We start from the raw sequence: 25469 nt of genomic DNA on the forward strand, positions 1-25469 counted from the left end.
CACATGTACTGGTGATTCTGTACATGCTTTTTTGTCAAGGATCTTGTTGTAACTTCTAATAGCGGCATTAGAGGATGGAGGATCAAAGACCGACGTGGCTCGGACCGAAGGGGGTAAAGTTCTTGGGATCGTGACTGTGTCACCAAAATGTTCCTTTAATCGGAGTGTACGTCCAAACTTGTGCATTTCAATTTTGCTTGCAAAGGGATTGTGCCTATTGGTGGGTACGAATGATAGTCCACGGTTAAGTACGGCCATTTCTGTGTTTGTAAGGGTTCGGGCTGACAGGTTAAATACTAGGGTTTCTGATTTCTCCTTCCCTTTGAGGATCCTCTGCCACTGCCCCCCTCTCCTAGACCGGGCTCTAGGAGAGGGGGGCAGAGCCCGGTCTAGGAGAGGGGGGCAGTGGCAGAGGATCCTCAAAGGGAAGGAGAAATCAGAAACCCTAGTATTTAACCTGTCAGCCCGAACCCTTACAAACACAGAAATGGCCGTACTTAACCGTGGACTATCATTCGTACCCACCAATAGGCACAATCCCTTTGCAAGCAAAATTGAAATGCACAAGTTTGGACGTACACTCCGATTAAAGGAACATTTTGGTGACACAGTCACGATCCCAAGAACTTTACCCCCTTCGGTCCGAGCCACGTCGGTCTTTGATCCTCCATCCTCTAATGCCGCTATTAGAAGTTACAACAAGATCCTTGACAAAAAAGCATGTACAGAATCACCAGTACATGTGCAAAGCTCGATGAATATGTCTAAAGCGGAACTTAAGGCCCTTAATGAACTAAGCAAGTATGAGGACATCATTGTGAGACCGGCGGATAAAGGTGGTGCAGTAGTGGTGATGGACTTGGATCACTACAAAAAAGACATCTACCGCCAACTAGCTGATGAATCGGTATACCGCAAACTGCCGGCAGATCCAACTGCCAATTTCAAAAATGAACTGGACCTTATTCTACAAACTGCGGTTCAGAACAACATAATTTCTCAGTACTGTATGGAAGCACTTAAAGTCACGAATCCTAAGATTCCTCTACTGTATACTCTTCCTAAACTACATAAAGATCCCCTATATCCACCAGGCCGCCCCATTATATCTGCCAGGGGATCATTATATTACTCCATCTCACAATATCTGGATGCCTACCTTCAACCAGTGATTCAGGAACAACCGGCGTATCTCAAGGACACAACCAACCTCATACTAAAACTTCAGCAATTACCAGCACTACCACCAGACAGCATATTATGCACCATGGACGTGGTGAGTTTATATACCAACATACCTCACCAGAGAGGGTTGGCAGCCACACAGAGACTCATCATGAACAGTAATAAATACAATGGACCTGATATAGACTTTTACTTACAACTCCTTGAATGCACACTCACCCGTAATTATTTCCAATTTGATGGACAGTTTTACTTACAACTGAAGGGTTGTGCTATGGGTAGTTGTGTCGCTCCGACCTATGCGAACTCCTTCATGTTTGAAGTTGAGAGAGACATTCTATTATCTAAACCTGACCTTGCTAAACATCTAGCCTTATACCAGAGGTATATAGATGACGTCCTGATGGTTTGGACAGGTCCGTATGATTTACTCCTCAGCACCCTGGACTCTCTGAATGCAGCCGATGAGAATATCAAATTTACATCTGAACATAGCTCTCAATCTATACATTATCTTGATGTATGTATCAGCATTACAGAAACGGGCCTGACTACCACATTGTATCAAAAACCCACGGACCGTAACAATTTGCTAGCAGCATCTAGTCACCATCCCCCGTCCTTGAAGAAAGGTCTTCCCTTCTCTCAATTTCTACGGGTACGCCGTATCTGCAGCTCGGACTCAGATGCGGAAGACAAAATGAATCAGATGATGAAGAGATTCATAACTAGAGGATACAATTTTGAGCAACTTGTTAGGGCTAAACAAAAAGCCATGAGTATCCCCAGAGCTGAGACCCTTAGACCTAATGCTGCCCGCAAAACTCAAGCTGGACGTATTCCGTTTATCAACACCTTCTCTACCCACAGCAAGGAGATGGTTGGTACTGCCAAAAAATTCTGGCCGCTGATATCTGAGGACCCTGATTTGCCCCAGCTGAGATCGGCCACCCTCCTACCCTGTTACAAAAGGGGTCGGAATTTACGAGACCTTCTGGTTAAAAGTGATGTTGCTGGCATGGGGAAGAGATCAAGTACCCACTTCCTCAGCAAAAAACCTGGCAATTATCGCTGTACGGGTTGTACTACATGCCGCTATTTAGAAACCGGTAACTCGTTCAGACATCCGCACTCGGGCCGCATCATTAAAATCCATCAGGTCCTGAGTTGTAATTGCAGGTTCGTGGTCTACGCTATCCGCTGTCCCTGCGGACTCTTATATGTGGGAAAGACGTCGAGATCATTTAAAGAACGTATGGCCGTTCATCGTTCATCAATTAAACTGGCACTTGAGGGGGCTGTATGTGATCAACCCGTACCGCGTCACTTTAAAGATCATGGACACACTCTGCCATCATTGAGATATTGGATGTTGGAACAGGTATCCCCCCCGAAGAGAGGAGGTGATCGACATAAGCTGCTGCTACAGCGGGAAGCAGCCTGGATATACAGACTCAATACCATAGCTCCTGCTGGACTCAATGAGTATCTCTCATTGAGCTGTTTCTTATAAACACTATTTCCATTGCCTGTCTACTATTATCTGCCGTGTTGCATTTATCACCTCTTTCCTGTTTATGGCTATCATGACATTACTAAGTTGCTCTTTTTCGTAAAGTAACTTGTCATGACTTATATTGACTTATATTGTTACATCATCTTTAGATGTATTGTCGTTATATCAGTTGTATATATCTTTGGCATGTTTTTCCCTTATGCGGTTCCCCATTTTCACTTTCTTCTTTTTTTGTTATTTCAGATCCCCATGGCAACCCGCTCCGGCTGATGCGGGGCGCGGCGCCGATGACGTCACCCCTGGTCACCGGGACTGGGACGCCGGGGATCACGGTGAGGGTGCTTGGTGTGGGAGCTTATTTAGGTAAGTGTGTTTGACTTGTCTCTTTGTACTCTGATGAAGGAGATTAAACTCCGAAACTGTTAGCACTGAGTTGCACGGTGTCAGCTCTTTATTTCTATTGACAAGTATCCCCTGTTTGGAGTGCCGCCAGCACCGTAGAAGACTCTGCATATCCTCTCTTTGGAAGGCACCCAGGGCCATTGCATATTGTTTCTTTGGAGTGCCAGTCCCCAACACGCAGTCTATATATATATATATATATATATATATATATATATATATGGTCGAAATGATCTGAGTCACTCCTGGGGTCTTAGTTAGAAGAATAGCTGCTTTAATATCGTCAATCCGGCATATGCATACAAGTCGACGTTTCAATACACATCAGGTATTTTTCTCAAGACAGCATATGCAAAACAGAATGGCCCGCTCGGCGGCGGGGATATATATATCTATGTATATGGGATGCAGTTAGAATCCCGGCGTTCAAATTCCCGATACCGAAATCCCGACACTTTCCCACTCTATGGGTGTTCACGACACCCATAGAGGGAGAATAAATTAGTGTTCCGAGCATAGCGAAGCATGGAGCCCGCTGCGTGGCGGGCGCAGCGAGCCTGCAACTGGGGGGGGGATCCACGTACCCACCTTGTCGGGATTCCGGCGGTCGGGATTCCAGCGTGGGGATTTTGAATGCCAGGATTCCGACCACCGGGATTTAGTACCGATCGTGTACTGTATATATATATATATATATATACACACACATACAGAGTACCACAACACTCGCCATCCCTGTGAATGGGGTGCAAGCAGCACTCGCCATTCCCAGGTTGGGTTGAAAGTGGCCTGTGACCACATGCTCTAATAAATACAAATACAGGGACTCAACACTCTCCATAATGAACTAACTCACCTTAGTATACAATTAACCCCTTCCCGACATATGACGTACATGTACGTCATATGACGGTTGTGGGGGAATCAAGCCAGCTCACGGAGTGAGCTGGCTTGAAAGAGAGCAGGTAATGGCTGTATATTACAGCCAGGTACCTGCTCTCACGGCCACGAGCGGCGAGTTCGCCGATCGTGGCCGTTTAACCCTTTAAGCACCGCGGGCAAAGCGCCCGCAGTGCTTAAATAGCTGATCGGAGGGGGGGGGCGCCCCCCTCCGGCGCCGATCGGGGCCCCCCGCGGCGAGATCGGAGGGTGCCGATCGGTTGCCATGGCAGCCAGGGGTCTAATGTAGACCCCTGTGCTGGCCATGTCAGCATTCCTATTACATCCTGCCTGAGGCAGGATGTAATAGGAAGTGCTGAAAATCACTATGTTCAGCCATAGAGCTCTATGGCTGAACCTAGTACAGGCGATCGCGCCCCCTAGTGGTCAAGTACACTAGGGGGCCTTGTAGTAAAAGTAAAAAAAGTTAAAAAAAAAAGTTAAAAAAAAAAAAATATTAAAAGTTCAAATCACCCCCCTTTCCCCATTTCACAAATAAAAATAAATAAAAAAATAAACATATTTGGTATCGCCGCGTTCCTAAAAGTCCGATCTATTAAAATATAACATTAGTTATCCCGCACGGTTAAAGGCGTAAACGTTTTTTGGTCGCATCGCCTACCCAAAAAAATTTAACTAAAAGCGATCAGAAAGTCGCACATATCCCATAATGGTATTAATTAAAAAGTACACTTCAGCCCGCAAAAAATGAGCCCTCACCCAGGTCCGTAGGTGGAAAAATAAAAAAAGTTATAAGCCGCAGAACATGGCGACGCGACGCAAATTAGAAAAACCGTAAAATTTTCTATTTTTTTTTTAGTGGTAAAACGTAACGAAAACTATATAAGTTTGGTATCACCGGAATCGTAACGACCCATAGAATAAAGATAACCCATCATTTTAAACGAACTATGAACTCCAAAAAAAACGTAACCAGCGCAAAATTGTGGAATTGCGTTTTTTTTCCTTTTTACCCCACATTGAATTATTTCCTGATTCCCCAGAATATTATACGGTATAGTAAATGGTACCATTAAAAAGTACAACTTGTCCCGCAAAAAAAAAGCCCTCATGTGTCTATATAGCCGGAAAATTAAAAAAGTTACGCTTATTTGAACGCGAGGAGGGAAAAAGAAAGAAAAGTTAACAAAAAACGCCCGGTCGGGAAGGGGTTAATCAAATAAATAATGGGGTTTTAGTTCATGAATTGATCATAGCTTTCTCTTTCACCCCAGATGAGCTAATTTATCTGTAACCTGTTACAGCTGCCCCTTTAATTCTAAGTCAGGTGTTGTGTTAGGTGACTGCCTCATCTTTAAAAGCCATAAGGCACTTGGCAGGTGAGCTTTAAACCAGGAAAAAGCACATGTCGACTTTAGCTATGATGTGTCAGCAGTTGGCAGGCTCTTGAGAAATATTTGCTAGTGTAGGACTTGCAGTGAAATGGGGTCCCTTGGCGATGGGCTGCAAGCTTAAATGCATTGATCAATTCATGAACTAAAACCCCATTATTTATTTGATTAATTGTATACTAAGGTGAGTTAGTTCATTATGGAGAGTGTTGAGTCCCTGTATTTGTATATATATATATATATATATATATATATATATATATATATATATATATAACAAACACTTGTGTCCGGCACTCCAACAATCTTTATAATCCACCTTCAGCGGGTGCCCGCATCCAATGCTGAGACAGCGTATGTAGGAAACAATGATGCAGCACTCCAGCTTAGTACAAAGACGTGGTTTAATAGTTAGCTCTTATAGCTACGTTTCAACATTTACATGTTGTCTTCAGGCTAATACAAAAGCAAGTGATACAAGTTAAAATAGCAGTGTGTGCTGCGTGAGGCGGGAGTCAAGCCCCCGCCCTGCCCCACGATCTTCACAGAGTGATGTCATCACCCCTCAACGCCATATCGCAGGACGTTGTTAGGGGATACCAGTAAACAAAGCAGCAAAGATGGAGCGCTCCATAGCGCTAAACATGATCGGTGATATCAATTAGAAAACGTGATATATAAAATACATATAAAAACACAACAAACGAAAATGTGAAAAAATGTAAAAAAACGAACAGCAAATACGTCAAGGACAAAAACTTTATAGCACTAAGGGCTAAGCTGACCATAGCAAGGCAGTAAGGGATGAATAAGTATTTATCAACTGTGTATACTAACATATATATATATAAACAACTACTACAGGTATATATATATATATATATATATATATATATATATATACAGCAGGGTCCCACCTTCCCACAGGTTGCTGGAACACACACGTCACTGCAGCTTGAAGAATGTCAAAAATGCTTTATTGACCTCGACGGGCCGTTTCGGGGTAACACCCCGTTTTCAAGAGGATACAATACAATGTACAAAAAACATTTAAATAGGGCCCTTTGGCGCCAGAAACCACTACTTACCGCCCACACTCCTCACCAGGCGATCCCCGTGTAATCAGGCGCACAGACAACGCGTCAGCGTCTCACACACGCTGACGCCGCTGTCATGACAACCTGATCACCCGTTGAGACGCCGGGAGACCGTGTCATCCGGCTTCCTCTACCGCAGCCAATCCAGACAGGTACCTAGGGACAGCGTCAGCGGCTCACACCCGCCCAGACGCGTTCCCATGAAAACCAGGCTGTCAGACCGCAGGAGTCCGCCGTGGCGATCAGAGTGTAATCTCTGGGTCAAAGTTACCTGTACAATCTAAAACAAACATACATATAAAATCGTACAATGGGATACACAATAATAAAATGGACTAATGAGCGTGAGCATTTAATATACAAATCATGTTTAAATCTCATATCTTAGTACTCTTGGCCAGACAATCAATTCCACTGGCAATTACCACAAACTAAAGGGAGGCATGTACACTGTAATATTCTACAACCTACTATAAATGTTTACATAAATGTACTCCACACAATTCTCTCATTCAGACCGTGTGGAGATACAGTTTTAAGTTTGTGGATCCAATTTGCTTCCAATTTTAAAAGTTTCTTGACCCTATCGCCCCCCCTGTTGGACTCGGGGACATGGTCAATTATTTGATATTTTAAAGATTCAAGAGGGTGTCCCAACGTTTTAAAATGAATTGCAACTGGCTGTTCAGCTTTCTTACCTGCCAGTGCACTCTTAATAGAGGACCTGTGCATGGCCATGCGTTCCTTAAATTTGCGTGATGTCATCCCGACATAACACAAATTGCATGGACAGGTAATTAAATATACTACAAATCTAGTATCACATGACAGTACATGCCTAATTTTATAGCTTTTTGAGGAGTGGGGATCCTGAAATTTATCCCCTGTCCGCATGAAGCTGCACGTGACACATCTGGGACATCTATAACAACCTGGTTTTTTCAATTGTGTATTTGAGGATGCTGCAGCCTCAAATCCAGTTACATCCGTGTGAACAAAAATGTCCCTCAGATTGCGTCCCCTAGTGTAGCAAGCTAGGGGTCGTACACTTTTGAACACAGGTAGATCTTTATCAGATGCCACAATAGGCCACAAGGCCTTCGTAGCTATGGGTACCACCATACTAGATGAATCAAATTGGGATACAAATGGAAACACATCGTTAGATTTTTTTACTGTAGGTTTGAGTAGATCAGTTCTTTTAAGTTTAAGCGCTCTCAATTTCGCACCCTCCAATTCTCTCAAAGAATAGCCCCTTTGGTGAAATCTGGTAATTACCCTGTTCAGTTCTTCATCAATCTTGGACACATCACTACAAATCCGCATGACCCTCACCATTTGGGAAAATGGCAGGCCTTTCTTGAGCGGAGGGGGATGGTGGCTGCTTGCTAGTAACAATGTGTTCCTATCAGTCGGCTTACTAAATAATGTGGTACTGATACTACCATTAGACAAAGAGACAGCCACATCCAAGAAGTTGACTGTCTCTTTGCTGGACATATAAGTAAACTTGATAGGGGTATCTGCCACATTAATTTCTGCCATCATTGTCTCAAACAATTCCACTCCCCCATTCCAGAACATGAACAGGTCATCTATGTATCTACAGAACGTCCGGATGTGCTGGCCAAATAGATGTTGAAAAAAGTGCCTCTGCTCGAATTCGAACATAAACACATTGGCGTAGGCCGGTGCGACCGCCGCCCCCATCGCACACCCGGACGTCTGTAGATACATAGTGCCATTGAAAAGGAAGTAATTCCTAGATAGAACCAACTCAAGTAGAGTCATATACAGGTCAATGTTGAATTCAAACCCATCAAGGCTACACAGAAAATTCCTCATTGCCATCAACCCCTGTTGATGGGGGATCGAGGTATAAAGACTCGATACATCCATGGTGCACATAATTGTGTGCTCCTGGATGTCATCACATTGGGAAATAAAGTTCAGAAAGGCAGTGGTGTCTTTTAAGAAGGTGGGTTGTACAGAAATATGAGGTTGTATCAACATATCCAAGAATTGGGACACAGGTTGTAATAAACTCCCCCTAGCAGAGATGATAGGTCTGCCAGGGGGGTTATCTTTATCTTTGTGTACTTTTGGTAATGTATATAGTACCGGTATCACTGGTACCATAGGTTTAAGTGCTAGTGCACATTTTTGATTAATTAAACCATCCAAAAGAGCCTGGTCCACAATTCTAAACAATTCCTGCTGATATCTATTCGTAGGGTCAACTCTCAATTTGCAATAAACAGATTCATCTGCTAATTGTCTATAAATTTCTGCACAGTACTTATCTAAATCTTGTATAACTATACCGCCCTTCTTATCGGCAGGGCGGATAGTTATACTTTTATCACAACTTAAGTCATGTAGTGCTTCTTGTTCAACCCTGGACAAATTACGGTGAATAGTATTGCTAGCAGCATTAAATCTAGACATGGAATCATCAAGTAATCTGCAATACGTTTTTACAAAACTTACATATACCCCCCCCTCCCCCACACATACCCCTGACCTATCATGTCCTCTCTTGCCTAACTTTCTACTATTCTCTATATCTATGCTCATATTGGATTATAATTACCAAGTATTATTTATGCTTTACCTGATGCAATTCCTTCGACCATTCCACCATCCGCCAGTTCTTAATTTCTTAGAAGCACGTTTCCTAGACTACTTTTACCCTTAATCGATACCATAATGACCATGGTAAAGAGCAAAGAAAAGGGGACAAAACTATAAAAAATCGTGTTCAATGATCTATTCTTATAAACGTGACCTTAATCTAGTGATTTGTCTAAATGTGTGAAAAATTACTATTGGGCCTTCAATTAATTCTTATTTGTGGGTACCCTTTAACCCCATAATCATTACTATTTATCCCGCCTCCCCCCCTCCTTTAACTGAACTCCGTTCGTGCTGTATCAAATTGATATACGTGTGACTTATGTATGAGATCCGTGTGATATTATTAAGTAACTAACCGTACCGTGTTTTCTGACTGTGTCCCTATTGATTTACCCCTTGTTTATATATGTAGTATTGAAGTTCTCCCCCGATACCAAGGCCCATCCAACGTGTTACATTGATTTTATTTCTCTTAGATAATTATACCCACTTAATCCCCTTACAAATTCCTCCCCTAACCCGTGTACTTATATTGTGCTAGTTTAATGTGCTAACCCAGTCCCTTTACACTCTCTTGACCTCAGTCACTCGCCATCGTTCCGGGCTACCGCTTTATATAGTCTTGAGTGTCGCCAACTACCCCAGATCTTTCCATATTTAACCTGAGCCCTTCTGGAGGCGTATACATATCTCTCATGCTCACACGTACTGTTAACTAAGTTCATCCATTCGGTAATGTTTGGGCCAGAGGAGGCCATCCATTGCCTTGCGATGATGACTTTCGCTATTGCGGACACATTTATCACTAGATCCTTCCACTCACCAATGGGATCATCCCTCTCCCACACCCCCATTACCATACTTAGCGTTGTAAGGAGTTCTCGAGGTACTCCCACCATCACCAACTTATCCACCACCGCCTCCCAAAACTCCTTGATGACCAGGCATTCCCATAAGAGGTGCCAAAAGGATCCTACCTCCGCCCTACATTTCGGGCAGCGATCAGAGTGGGTTCCTGCTATTTTTTTTAACCTGACCGGGGTTAGGTAACTCCTATGTAGAATGTTGAATTGTACTTGCTGTATACGGATTGAGGTGGTTGCCCTTCCCGGAGCTGCCAGTGCCCTCCCCCAAACTATCTCTGTCACCTGCGGGATATCTGCTGCCCATTTGTCCATAAGGACCTGCAATTCTTCATCCTGAGCGTATGAGTTCAAAAAACCGTACATTCTGGACAATCTTTTCCCACTCAATTGTTTAATAAATCTTTTACAAGGCGATTCTACTATATTATGTTCTATCCCCCCTTCTTCCTGCTGCAATGCACTTCTGACCTGAAGAAATCTAAAGAACATATGTCTAGGCAAATTGAATTCCATCTGGATTTCATCAAACGATTTGATGTTTCCATTCCTATAGAATTGTCCAATCCTTATCATCTCATATTTCCCCCATATCTCCATACCCTGTTGGTCTTTTATTTCCCTCAGTGCATCAAAGGAAAAAATGGAGGTATCAGGGTCCAACCCCTCATATTTAATCGCCTTATGAGCCCATCTCCAAATTTTTACCGCTTGCGTTACTATAGGTGGGGGATGCCCTCGCAAATCCATTGACACAAGCCGCTGAAGTGGAGCTATATTGTCCTCGACGCAACTCATAAGACCTGCCAGCTCCACCGTGGCTTCGCCATCTCGGACCCAAGCGCAAAGATGAACCAGCTGGGCAGCAATATAATAAACTTTAAAGTTAGGAACCGCCAATCCACCCCTATCTCTATCTCTACACAAAATATCCATCCTGATTCGAGGTCTCTTATCACGCCAAATAAAAGAGGAAATAATACTGCTAATTTTCTTAAAGTAATCATCTTTTATGTAAACCGGAGATTGTTGAAATATGTATAGTAGCCTGGGCAAAACCGACATCTTTATCAGATTTACCCTACCAATCTGAGAGATAGGAAGTTTTGACCAACAGCGACACTTGGCCTTAATATCCTTTATTAACGGCGTGAGATTGTCCAGAATATAGTCGGTTGTAGCTTCCGAGACCCACACGCCCAGGTATTTGAATTTTCCCGTGGGCTGCAGGGGAGAACCCGTTAGGCCTCCTACCAAGTTATCACCTACCCTCATCAAATGTGATTTCCCCCAATTGATTGTGAGACCCGAAAATTCCCCAAATTCCCGCATACACTCGATAATTCTAGGGATATCCGCCTCGGGGTCTGCCACACCCACTAACAAATCATCAGCGTACAAGGAAACCAGGTTCAGGCCAAGTCCCGCTCCGGGCCCCACTCCCTCTAGTTGTTTTCTTAAAATGCAGGCCAGAGGTTCGACTGCTACTGCAAATAGCAGGGGTGAAAGGGGACATCCCTGTCTGGTCCCCCTAAAAAGTGGGAACAGCGGGGATGTAAATCCATTTATCGACACTCTGGCCTGCGGATTTTTATAAAGCAGCGATATCCACCCCATAAACAGATTCCTAAAGCCGAAGGCCTTAAGAACCGCCCACAAATATTCCCATTCGATGCAATCGAAGGCTTTATTTGCATCGAATGATGCCACCGCTACTTTAGCTTTCCTGCTCTTTGCTATTTGAATGTACGAAAAGACCCTTCTCAGATTGATCATGGTTGACTTCCCAGCCATAAATCCCGTTTGATCGGGATGTACGATCTTATCAATCACCTTGCTTAACCGATTCACCAAGACCTTAGCATAGATCTTTGCGTCTGACGAAATCAAAGAGATAGGCCTATATGAATCAATCTGAGAAGGGTCCTTCCCACTTTTGGGAATCATTATAATCGATGCCTCCGACATAGAGGGGGGGATATTCTCCACTTCCTCCATCGCCTGAAACAAATCTAACAGCTGTGGAACCATAATTTTAGCATATCGCTGATATACTTCCCCCGGAAGGCCATCTAGTCCTGGAGCTTTATTAATGGGCAGTGATTTAATTGCCTCCGCGATCTCACTAAATTCAATGGGGGCCTCTAGAGATTCACTAAGTTCCTGTGGTAGCCGGGGCATATCAATTGACTCCAGATACTCCCCAATAGCCTCCCTCTCCTTACTAATTTGGGATTGATACACCTTTCCCAAGTGGGCCATAAATGCCTGTACAATCTCAGGGGTCCCCGAAATCGTCTCACCCGATTCTAGTGTGATTTTTGGTATTATATTTGAAGGCCGCTCTTGTTTTGCCAGAATTGCCAACCATTTACCTGCCCTATCCGCACTGGCATACCACTGGTGAGCCCCGTAGCTTATTCTCCGACATGTGATATCCTGTAAGTACTCAAGCCATTTTTTCTGGGCTTGCAACCAAGCCTCCCCATCTACCTCTAGATTTGACTTCAGATATTTGGTCTCAAGGTTACTCATTTCGGTCTCCAATTCATTGGCCCTTACCCTATGCTGTTTTTTTAGGGTTGCTATCTTCTTGATCATGGCACCCCTTATATAAGCCTTAAAGGCATCCCACACAATTATCTTTTGGGATGTCCCATTATTTGTCTCAAAGTATTCCCGCATGGTGGACTCAAATTCCTCTTGATCACCCATTTGTTCCAACCAGAAGGGCTGCAATTTCCAGTATCTGAACCCCACTTCACACTCGAGATCCATCTGCATTACTATTGGGGAGTGGTCCGAGATTCCCCGGGCTTTGTATTCTATTTGGGAAATCTTGTTAAGGAGACCATCTGTTACAAGTATCAAGTCTATCCTTGAAAAGGCTTTATATGAGGAGGAAAAGCAAGAATATTGTTGCCGAAGAGGGTATTTCAACCTCAATGGATCCCACCAACCAATCTCTCTCATAAATTCGGAGAATCTATACCCCTCTTTTACCACTTCCTCCTCTGATCTTCTCCACCTATCTACCTGTGGGTCCAAAACTTTATTAAAATCCCCCAAGCAAATCACCTGGCTATCAGGAAACCCGGCAGAAAATTCAACCGCCTCTTTAATGACCTCGTATGAGAAGGGAGGGGGGATATATACAGTCAAAATACAAATTCTACATCGATTAATGCAACACTCTATGAAAATGTATCGCCCCCCGGGATCTATCTTTACGACCCCAGGTTCAAACACCAGAGATTTTTTAAACAGTAGGGAGACTCCTCTTGACATAGAGGTGAAAGAAGAGTGAGAGGCTTGCCCTATCCAAGGGCGTCTTAGCGAGAGCAGCCTATCTCCCCTCAAATGCGTTTCTTGAAGACATATAATATCTGCCTCCATATTTTTACATTGCTTTAATACCAGGGCTCTTTTAACTCTCCCGTTAATCCCTCTCACGTTCCATGTCAAAACTTTAACCATATTTTTGTCGTTGAACATATATCACCTGGCAGTAGGAAAGCTCCCAGACACATCAGACTTTGCATTCCATTTTTAGGCCAGAATAAGGACATACTGACTAACAACATATACAAACAACACTCCCCTCCCCCCTCCCCCACCCTGTATGACCTATCCCGTTAGGCATACCTGTACCCCAAAGTAGACCCCCTTTAACTATTCCCTACAGTCCTGACCCCGTGGAGCAATTAACTAATGACCACTAGAGTGAGCCCCAACACCCCCTCCCAAGCCTGCGCTGCCGTTTTACTTGTTTTCATTGCCAATTCTTAAACAAAATATTATAGCTCTTAGGCTCCCCCATCCCCTCCTCCCAAATCGCACCAGCCAGCGAAGTATAACGGATTTTCCTTTTTTCCTCTTTCTCTGCTCCTCACCCAAAAAATAAACCAAAATGAAAAAGAGAAAAAAATAAAAATAAAAAAAAACAACAACTGAGAAAACAAAGACAAGAAAGACCAAGGCAGGCCTGTACATAGTAAACCCTTCTGAAATCAGTTAAGCTAACACTTGCTTTCTCCCTGGATGATGCTCATCCAGCCAACTAGCTGCATCGGCTGGGGAAACAAAGAATTTAGTACTTCCATCCACCACAATTCTCAGTTTGGATGGATAGAACATTGAATAACTCAGTCAGAGCTCTCTCAACCTGATTTTAATGTCCTTGTATTTCGCCCGCTCTTTCTGGACATCAATCGGGAAGTCAGGGAAGGTGGCGATTTTTTTTCCATTATACATACAGTCAGATTTATCCCTGGCCAACCGAAGAATATTGTCCCGGTCCTTAAAGTGGAGAATTTTAGCAATCAGGGTTCGGGGCGGGCCCCCTGGTACTGGTGGGCGGCCTGGGACACGGTGTGCCCGTTCAACAGAAAACTGGGCAGAGAATGCATTGCTTCCAAACATTTGAATTATCCAATTTTCCAGAAATTTTTCTGGTTCGTTTCCCTCCGCCCTCTCCTCAAACCCGATAAAGCGAACATTGTTCCGTCTGAGGCGTCCCTCCATATCCGATAATTTCAGGCGAATGTCCGTGATCTGGCTTGACATTAACTTAACCTGTGAGTGTAAGGGTGTGACAGTGTCCTCTAGTGTAGACACCCGATTCTCCACTTCAGTCACCCTTTCACATGTTTTTTGCACATCATTTCTGAGAAGTGCCATATCTGATTGGACTTGGCTCAGTTGATCCCTGAGACGTGTCTCGCAGTTATTGACTGCCTCAAGTACTTGTTGTAGTGTAACTTCAGGAGGTTGCTGAGTACTACTACTTTTGACCGGAGTTGTCATGGGGGTATTGGGTTGTGAGCTAGACCCAGCCTGGGACTGCGCCCTGGCAAATCTCTCCAATCTCGCTGCCGCTGTGTTTTGGCCAGTTTTCCCCATACTTATGTTTATTTTTTGTTTTTTCCTCTCCAGGCAGCAGTCCTACTGCCAAGCCACGGTATTCTATGGCACCCCCAACTCCAGCAGTGCAACACAATAATATAAATGTCAAAACAGGGTTACTCACTGCTTGCGTGCTTCTTCACTGTTGCTGCTGCTCCAGTGATCGATCTCAGTTCGCAGGGGCCAGCAGCAATCTGCTGTAGAATTATTTTTGGTCACTCAGCGGCTCTGACCAGCGCCTTTGTTATTACACGCTGTACCTTCTTGGCAGCTCCGGCCTCCGTCTCCCACCCGGAGGACAATCTTGCTTCCACAAGGCCTTGCAAATGTCCAGTTATGGCAGCTGTGTGTACGCTGAAGCTTGTGCCGATGGGTCAGGAGGATATATGTGGATAGCTGGCCCCAGTCCACTGCCCAACAGTTGCCTCTCACACAGGAAGCTGGGCAACAGAGCTCACGTAGTACTGGCACTTCACCCCTCTGCCCGGGCTCAGTCTGCCACCCAGAGCCTCGGGCGCAGAGATTACTGTAGGGGGTAGCTGTAAAGAGAGTGCAGCCAGCCCGCACTTAACCAAACGTCGAGTGACCTTTGCTGCTGCTGATATAATTAATCTCTTTCAGTCCGGGCTGCGTCTGCCATTCGCAGCCTCAGGCACAGGAGATGTAGATGCGGGGGTCAAGCGGGGAGGCTCAGCCGGTGCCCAAGCTCCTTCGCCGGAGCCGCCGCTTCCACGTGCGCGGCACAGCCCGGCGTGTCCCCGACTGGTGTGTCCCTGGCTGATGACGTCGGCCGCTCACTCCCGCCGCGTCAGAGCTCCGACCCTGGTCCCGTCAGCTCGCGCTCGCCTCTCTCACCGGTGAGCGTCCGCAGATACAACCTGTAGCTTGGGAGCTCAGCACCCCATTCATGCGCGGGACAGAGGCGCTGATACCGCAGGTAGAGTCTTTGCTTTTCCCCTGGCTAGGCTTCACGAGGAGGGGAGCATTTTTTTCATGCAGCTGGCATTGGGAGGGAGGAAGCACATTCACTCACTCACGCACGCCGTGGCCACGCCCCCTTCCAAAGCTGCAATACGTTTTAATCGAAGAATTCACACTCACAGGGTCAAACTTAGATAAGTGCTGTCGACGTACAAATGAGTCAGTAACCCCCGGTTCTTGTGCAGGGACAGAGTCCTGGAAATGCTCCCTAAGTCTCATATTCCTCCCCATCTTCTGGAGGCTGCACTGCCACTCAAAGTTGTTATGAATCGTGGTAGGGATGAATGAGAGTCCTTTACTCAAAACACGTCTCTCTGTTTTGGTAATAACTCTGGAGGAGAGGTTGAATATCAGTTCTTCGTCGTTTTTGTTGCTTTTGTAGAGAGTCTCGTTTTGGCCGCTTCTGCGGGTCCTTTTGTTGCTAAAGGGCCCCTTCTCCTTGAAGTGGCCCCTAAAGGGGGTCGGGCAGCTGATGGATCGTCAGATTCCGGCCAGGCAAAATCACTATCGCTCTGAGAGGGTGATCTCTGTTGTTCCCGTCTCTCCCTTCTGGCACGCCAGGACGGATTTCTCTGCTGTTGAAATTGGCGTTTGTTAGAGTTTTGCCCCGAAATCCACCGATAAACCACATTATCCTCGTAGTCTTGTTGTACAACATGTAGTTTTGATTTTTTAACAGTTATTTTTTATAAGACTCACACTGCTTTTGTAATTTCTCCCATAATGCGGTATGATCGGGCTCATTCAATAACGATACATGCTCTGCCTTTAGGATCTCAATCTTCTCAAGGGTCACCTTCAATTCTTTCCCCGCCTGTTCTATTACCAACAACATTAGGTCCAACCCGCACTTGTTCAGTACGGCGACCCAACGGCGGCAAAAGTCCGGGCAGGTACGTCCGATTGTTGGCACATTACAGACACGAAAACCTCGTGGGATGAGTTTTTCTCGGAAATAATCCGATAGGGATTGTCCATGTAGGAGGAAGTCAACCTCCCTCTTACGCAGTTTTAACAATTTGTGGTATATATCCTCGGCATTTAAGCATGTATCACCCATCGGCTCAGAAAACAATACACCATCTGCATATTCGGCCGTGAGGCTCAAAGTCTCTCCCCTAGGTAGGGAAATATTGGCTGGCATAGCCATTCTCACAAGTCCAGTATCAAATTGTGACATCTCCAATCAGCAGGCAAGTCACAAATAAAAGGGTACAGGATCCCTAAATAAATTTCACAAACGTCCAAATGTCAGGGGTGCCTTGACCCTTATCAATCAACCGGTCCAGGTCTGGATATATATATATATATATATATATATATATATATATATATATATATATATATATATATATATATATATATATATATATATATATCTTGCATTAAGAAAAATAAAAATCCAAGCACATATAAGAAAGGATAACCACTATGGACCTGTAGTAGTTGTTTTTTTAATAATCTCCAGTTAAATCCTATGTGTCTGTGTAATTGCATGGTGACTCAAGAGAACCTGTTGAGCGATTATGAAGTGTGCCACAGGTTGACTACAGCTGTGCTAAAGAAACATTAAACTCCCTTTCACAAGCATATCGCTTATGCTTAGTTTAATGACTCCAGCAGCTGTTACAGTAATGTATCTGAATTCAAATGACAGACAGAAATGGTTGGCATGGTAAAATATCTGTAAAGAAAAATTACACTTTATTTTTGTTGAGGCAATATTTCGCCTTCTGATATGCGCTTATAATATATTCCAGATGAAATAAACATTATGGATGTGCAGAAAACAAATCATGCGGGAGAACGGCAACTTAATTCAAATAGTTGGTTTTACAGAAATACTGGAAGTGGCAAGATGAAAAGCTCAGCTGCCGGGCATTGCTGACCTTTGATGGTATCTGAGGATGCCAGAGGAAAAACTAAAGTGCCAGAGGAAAAAGTAAAATGGCCATCTGAGGTGGCACCAAATAGTCTATGGTGCATTGGATGACCTCAGAACTTGTTTCCCTTTAAATTGTTGCTCAAAGACATAGCTAAAAGGGAATTTTACAATTCTAACATGTTGTTTTGAATTTGGTATGAAATGCCGGCAGTCGGAATCCCTGCGGTCGAAATACAAACGCCGTAATCCCGACAAAGGGGGGCCATGGATCGCCCCCCTTGCGGGTCTGGTGCTATTTTATTCTCCCTCTATGGGTGTCCTGGACACCCATAGAGGGACAAAGTACCGACATTGCGGCGTTTGGGATTCCGGCATCTGCATTTCGTCCGTCGGGATTCCGACCGCTGGCATGTTGACCGCATCCCATTGTTAAAAACCATATCTATTTCTACAAAAAAATTATTGCAAGATAAATCACTGCGGCTGCCAATTAGTACCCATCCTGGAGATAATACAGGTTGCCATACCCAGAAGTAAATACAGTTGGATGCAGATTACTATTCAGTGCAAATGCAACACATCTACATAACAGTGGTGGCTGTAGATGGCAGGCCGGCAGAAATGCCAGCTGAACAGGCCACTGAGCATATTTTATACCCAGAAAATATATGAAAGTTTTTATCATGCAAACTGATGCCGTACATATATTAAGTGTATTTATGGTCTAAGCTTTATGCTTGCAAGCAGCTGTGTAGGCAGATATTATGGGGTTGAATCTTTGTGGGACCAAAGCAAAAACAGCTGGTAACTGCATCTGAATCAAACCTAGTTGCAAAGTAAGGGGTGAAAATCTGTGTGTGTGTGTGTGTGTGTGTCGGTGTGTTGTGTTATGGGGGAACTCCTGTAAAACATGTTGAAGCTGCTGCAACTAATGTGCTGCTCAACAGACCTTCTCCACCCGCGCCTGGAGCTCTCCTCCGCTGTACCTAGCTCCGACCACTATGTGGCTAGTTACTGTGGGCTGGCCCCTTCTCTGAGTACAGACCTTCTCACCTCCCACTTATGAAACATTCCTCTCCCCAACTCCCCATTTATCTTTCCTTTCTCGTCCACCTACTAGCTGCCCTCTGACAACCCCCAATTGCGGCACCCCTCCCAGATGGTACTGCCCACTGACCCTTGTGCCCCTCAACCGAAAAACATTCTGGCTATAAGACGCAGGATAAATAATAAATACTGTAAGCTCTTGCATGTAGCTCAGAAATACTAGACAGGGTGTACTTATTAGGTTGACATTCATAGTGTCGACATTAATAATGTTGCCACCACAATTTTGACAGTTATAGTTTCAGCATTCTTAAAATGCCCACAGACCACGTGAAATGTTGACATTGTTAGAATGTGGACATTAGGTTAGGCTGTGGGCAGGGGGTTTAGGCTGCACCAGGGAAGGGGTGGTTGGGGTGAAGGAAAACTGGGTTTTTTTTCGTCAGAGAAAGAGTCCGACAAAAGAAAGAAAAAACGCTTTTTGGGCGCACTCCTTTGTTAAAGATGTAGTATGATAATTTTAAAACATAGCTTTTATTTAGACTTTATTTAAAATAGATGGCACAGGGTTATTTAATATTTTAGATATTAAAATGTAGTGTGATCCTTGGACTGATTTAGTTCCAGGGATATTCGCAGATTAGTCACACATTTAATTTGTCGTTCAAGCCCTGATGTTATCAGAGGTATGATTACCAATGATTATAGGCAGTGAAATGATTCAGTTCCCCTAAATATGAACGATATTGTGCTTATTAGCATCGAGTAATACACCTAGATTGGTGGTATGGGGAAAAAGAAAAAAGATATCACAGCCTCTATGTATATTTATAAATTCTTTAATAGACACTCACTCTGGCAGTCATATTACAGGTGTTTGTTTGATACCGCGGCTCATACCCCTAATTTTAATATTGCCACACCTGGGCTTCCCCGGGGGTCTCCCACCTGGGTACTGTCCTGGCCCTCCACTGCTTGGCTTCCAAGTTCGGGGAGGGTTTGGGCAGACCAGTGGGGTATGGTGGCAATATGTTAGGGCTTAGTATCTCGTCACAAATAGCCTGTTAGGCTGCAAAGGTAAAGGCTGTGAAGGAAAACTGCAAGCTTGGTCAGCCTGTGGTTCTCCTGTTGTAATAAAAAAATATTGGTGACATTATAAAGATGTCCACATGGTGGATTTTGCCATTATGACTGTCAACACATCATCCTACACCCATGCTGGGTAACATTATTATTACCCTGCAATTTAAATGTAAAATATGACACACCCTCTCCAATCTAAATCTCTCTGCACATTTTAAATCTGCACCATCTGCAGTGCAGCCAATGTGCTTGCTCATTTTTGCTTTACGTCACTCAGAATCAACCCCTGTATCTCCTTGTTGCATCATGTAGGAGCTTTGCAGAAGAGGGGTAGATTTATTAAGCTCGGTGAAGTGATAAAGTGTCTGGTTTTTATCACCAATATCGCCAATAAGCTCCTACCTGTCCTTTGTCAAACCAAGCCTGTAACTTCACAGGTAGGAGCTGATTGGCCAGTGATAAAAACCAGACAGTTTATCACTTCACCGAGCTTAATAAATCTGCCCCAGAGTTACAGACCTGCAGTCTTCTAGGTAACACTTGGTTCAGATTGATTGGTTCTCACCTGGTTGCATGGGCAGTGAGATATGTCTTTTGTGGTTTGTAGTGCAAGGTATTCATATATCCCATCACATTATATTGTTTTCTAATAAAGCCTCAGAAGACCATTAGACAATTATTGAATGATTTTTCTTTTCTATGGCGAAAAATAAAACTTTAAAACTTGAGACTCTAACTGGGAGAACATGAGAATGATCTGTGCGCTAGACGTACAAGTGGAACAGGCTAAGGAAAATCCAACTGCTCAACAAATTCAAACTAAACTACTTGAATCAAGAGGAACACTGATATGCAATCACTTATGTGCTTGATGAAAGGCTGCAAAAAAGTGTCATGGGGATGAGAGTTAACCTGTGCTTCACCATGTCCTGCGACTTGCAGAAGTGGCTGAAGAAGCGGGCATAATACAAGTGCATCACGGCATGTTCCTTTCCTCCAATGTACAAATCAACAGGCATCCAATAGTCAGCCAAAGACTTGTCAAATGGCCTGAAAAAAATTAAAAAGACACAAGCATGCATTAGAATAGGTTTAACAATGTAATAATAAAAAATGTATACAGTAATGCAAATCTGATATTATAAAGCATATTATTTCCTATTTTTGCATTTATACATTTTATGTGATTTTTCCTGACCCTCTCCTCCGCTCCACTAACAAGCTGACCCATTCTTGCAGTCAGGGTTACCATTAAAAATGATGGGGCCAGTGGCTGACTAAATAGGCAGGGCTTCTCCACCACATGCACTGCCCCATGGGCACTATACACAGCCGCACAATCACACAAACACACACTTCCTCATCTCGCTCTGGGCTCGGGAGTCCTGACCATACCCCCTGATGGAGGAACTGCATGCAGTCACCTGATTGCCTATATATATAAATTGGGCAAGACAGACTAATGCCCCTTTCCCACTGCAGCTAAAAAACGGTAAATTGACGATTTTCAGCGCAATTTACAGTTTTAAGGCTGCAGTGGGAAAGGGCCATAGTTGAAATACCGTTTAAAGCTAAATGGTATTTCAACCTGTTTTTAAAGCAGAGTCCTACACGTTAAAATAACGTTTAAGAGGCAGTGGGAATGCCTCTTAAGCGTTATTTAGCCTCCAGGCAGTCCCAGTGCCTGATGAGACCTAGTAGTTCTCACTTTGTGCATGTGTAATGAGTGCACGTGCATAATAAAGAGCCGCTCATTACATATGTGCATATGTAATGAGTGACTCATTATTATGCACGTGCACTCATTACATATGCGCAAAGTGAGAACTTCTAGTTCTCATCAGGCACTGGGACTGCCTGTACCCTGCATGGACCCCCACTGCCTCCCCACTGCCCTGCATCCCCGTGCAGGTAAGTACAAGGGGAGGGGAGGTGGGGGCACAGGGCAGGTACGGGGGTTAGGCACTCTTTACACTTGGGGGGGGAGGGATTAGGCACTCTTTACACGGGGGGGGGGGGTTTAGGCACTCTACATTTTACACGGTTCACTGCAATGGGAATGGTACTTAAATGGTATTTAAAACGGTAATCTGCTGCAGTGGGAATGCTAATACCGTTTTAAATACCATTTAAGATTACCAGTACTTTAAACTGGTCTGCAGTGGGAAAGCAGCATAATAGTTTGTATAGGGGTAAACAGGTATTAGACCGAAAACATTGTGAAAATGTATATAGAACTGTTTATTATGTCCTAACATTATAAAGTAATCCTGCACTGCAACAGAAAAACTCTTCCTGCTCCTTTCTATTACTGTATTGCTTTGTCAGGAGTTTGGCGGCAGCAGCAGCAGCAGCAGCACTCCTGTTACACACTACATAGTATTATAATTGGTGTAGAAATATGGGTATATTACATCATACTATTTTGTGTGTAAATTTTTGATCTTTGAGATATTTGAATATCTGTATGCTTGAAACAATTAGCCTTGCATTCCCCTACTGATTTTGTTATACAGTGCTAACACAAATTAACATAATAAATAACATGTTGACCAAGTGTAACAAAAAGAAAGTTATTTTCTATTGAAATTTCAAGAAACTTTGCCAAAGAAAATGTTTTGTTTTGTTGTTCTTGCTTTCCACATTAATCCACCTTTCCAAAAGGACAACTATCTGTAATCTATAGTGCATGAAGTTTTTTTTTTATTTTTTTTATTATGTTTATTGAGGTTCAATAAAACAGAAAGACAATCCTGTACAAACTGTGCGTTCAATAACAACAGTAGTAATAAATATAATTCGAGTGAATATATATACAGTATATAACGAACAGTTTGTTTCTAGATTGGTTTGGTAATAGGGATATTCTGAATAGACCTGATTATAGGAACTATCGTAAAGGACTATATACTGAACCTGTTTTTCATTTTTCCTGATGAACAAAGTGCATAAAGGTTTTCATAAAAAATAAAATCTGCACTTGAAGAACACATGCATATTTATTTTATATTTTCGCCATCTTGAGGTAAATGCTGACTATGGTCCTTATTCTGGTTGATTTGCAAGGCTGCAAATTTCGCAGCCTTGCGAGTCCCCCAGATGGTGCCGCCTTCTGCAAGGCTGCCTGCCCCCCGAACCCCCCGCCCACACACACACACAAGCCCCTGCAGGTATGGGATTGGATTATTTGCATAATCATCCATTTGCAGCCTTGGGGTGTGGGGGAGAAATCATTTGATGGTCGGCGACCATCAAATGATTTTTTCAGCGCTCGCAGATCTGAGACACCTCTATGGTCTCCATCTGTACACCTGCAGTCACAAGCTGCATATAGACATATCATTTTAATCAGTAGACACTATTAAATGGACAAAGGGGGTATCCAAGCTGTCCCTGGCTGTGGCGACCACCAGTTCCTGGCTGTGCAGGAGATCTCGCGTAAGTAGAGAAATCACATTCATGCACAGTACAGTCGGATGGTCAGAGAGAAACAGCTCGCCAGGCATTAATGGAAGGGGAGTTTTTGCTCCCCTCGCTCCGGCAGACCAGATGTCCATACATCTTGTCATTGTGTTATAGCGGCATAATAAGCAGCGCTATATCTCCCTCATTATTTCTTCATGGCAGTGAAACTTTAAAACCAGCACTTTGTATGTAGTATTCTCATATTTCCAAGAACAGAATCATGGCTTCCTAGCTGCAAAAACATCTATTATACCTTTCAGAGTTATGAGGATCCGTATATCTCAAATAGTACCAAGCCGAATCAACAAAAGTATCCATTGTATCTGTCTCTCTCAAAGCTGCTCGTGCACACCTAGGAAAAACAAAATTACAAGTGAAATATTTTTATAAAATAAGCATAATAAAGGTGTAGAATAATAATACAAATCAATTTCAAGACCTACTATCTGCAAGGACCTACAGTACATGCCAGGACTACATGAGTATGTGAACACACTTTACCACTGCTATCAGACTATGTAATATAGATAGCTTGAGCACTGTTGTTATGTTTTATGTATACTAAATGAAAAATGGCAAAGTCATACAAGCATTTAAACTTCCATGAGATAAACGGACTGCCTATAGCAATACCATTAGTCACCAAGAAGTCATTAGTTAGCCATAGAACATGTAAGGACACCTCCATTTTATATGTATAATAAATACTGTACATGCAACTGAAATGTAGACTTGCATAGAGTAACATGGTTAATTCACTTGGGAAAAAGGCGACATATTAAAATACTCATATAGAGTTGTGTAAAGTTCAAATGATGCTGATATTTTTGCAGACCGTTCAATATAAAAATATGTAGCCCAACCAAATATGGAGAATTTCCTCCAAACCTGGACTGAAGGTTTGTGCCTGATGGACAGAATGCCCACTGCTGCATTATTTATGGAGGTATGAAACATCCCAACACTCATGTCTCACTAGGCAAGAAAGAAATCAGGGTTTCATCCACAGTTATTTGACAATTTGGCAGTAATGAGAATTTTAGTCTTCTTTATCTTTTTAAATATTTCATCTGCTGGAACTACCAATCCCCCAAACCGTTACATTACTGAGTTACAATACACCTTTACACTAGCATTCTCCAAACATAACAGCCTAAAAAATTATTAAATGTAAAGATATTAAAAGGGAGCTAATTTACTCAAGCCATCGTTGCCATCCGAGTCTCTGGGTTGTATAATTAGGGAACATAAAAATCCCAGAGTACTGCTATCTGTAAACAGCAATGTTCTTATTTACATATGCAAAACACTGTATTTTGCAATTGTTACCTTGGACATTTGCAGTTTATCCAGTCAGAAACCATTGATAAAGGGGAAGAACCCTTGCCTGTAAAAGAAGACACACTGGGCAAGACCACAGGTAAGTCATCATAGGGCACAGGCACGGTGCCACAGGATGAACAATGGATGATGGGGATAGGTGTGCCCCAATAACGCTGCCTTGATATTAGCCAGTCTCTCAGCTTGTCACTGGTCAGGTGTCCACCCACTCCTTCATCCTGTGCTTGTTGGGTTATGGCCTGGAATGCCTCATGTCTGGACAGGCCTGTGAACTGGAAAAATGACACACATTTAGGGCTGTTCTATTTTTGTCTTTGTTTTTTAAATTATAAACAATTTAAATTATAAACAATTACAAAACACAGCTTACATTAAATGAATCTGACATATATATATATGACTATACTTTCTCCAAAAAAAAAGGAGAGAAAAAAAGTACACGGTCATACTGTATCATGGCCCTAACTGTGCAGAGTTTGTATATTCTTCCCGTGCTTGCATGGGTTTCCTCCGGGTACTCCGGTTTCCTCTCACAATTCGAAAATATACTGGCAGGCTAATAACCTCCCAAGAATGAATATGTGTTTGTGTAGATGTGGTAGGAAATATAGATTGTAAGCTCCACTGGGGCAGGGACTGATGTAAAAGTTCAAATATTCCACTGGGGCAGGGACTGATGTAAAGGTTTAAATATTCTCTGTAAAGCGCTGCAGAATATGTGTGCTCTATATAAATAATAAATAAAATACTGTATACTGCAAGAAAAAAATG

General features: G+C 43.3%; 1 protein-coding gene and 1 pseudogene across 2 annotated transcripts in view; both read right to left on the minus strand.

The window, feature by feature from the left end:
- The window catches only part of LARS2 (leucyl-tRNA synthetase 2, mitochondrial), a 202558-nt gene that overhangs the window by 65718 nt on the left and 111371 nt on the right, over positions 1–25469 (minus strand). For both annotated transcript variants that reach the window (XM_083188551.1, XM_083188552.1), the window contains 3 exons: positions 24687–24970; positions 23611–23709; positions 20805–20942 (listed from right to left, as the gene is read on the minus strand). In XM_083188551.1, coding sequence (XP_083044677.1) covers positions 20805–20942; positions 23611–23709; positions 24687–24970 — 521 coding nt within the window. The remainder of the gene's footprint in view (positions 1–20804; positions 20943–23610; positions 23710–24686; positions 24971–25469) is intronic.
- Positions 19721–19839, minus strand: LOC146005934 (5S ribosomal RNA; annotated as a pseudogene).

This window comes from Crinia signifera, chromosome 5, assembly GCF_055691185.1.
Source record: "Crinia signifera chromosome 5, ASM5569118v1, whole genome shotgun sequence".
NCBI classification, from domain to species: Eukaryota; Metazoa; Chordata; class Amphibia; order Anura; family Myobatrachidae; genus Crinia; species Crinia signifera.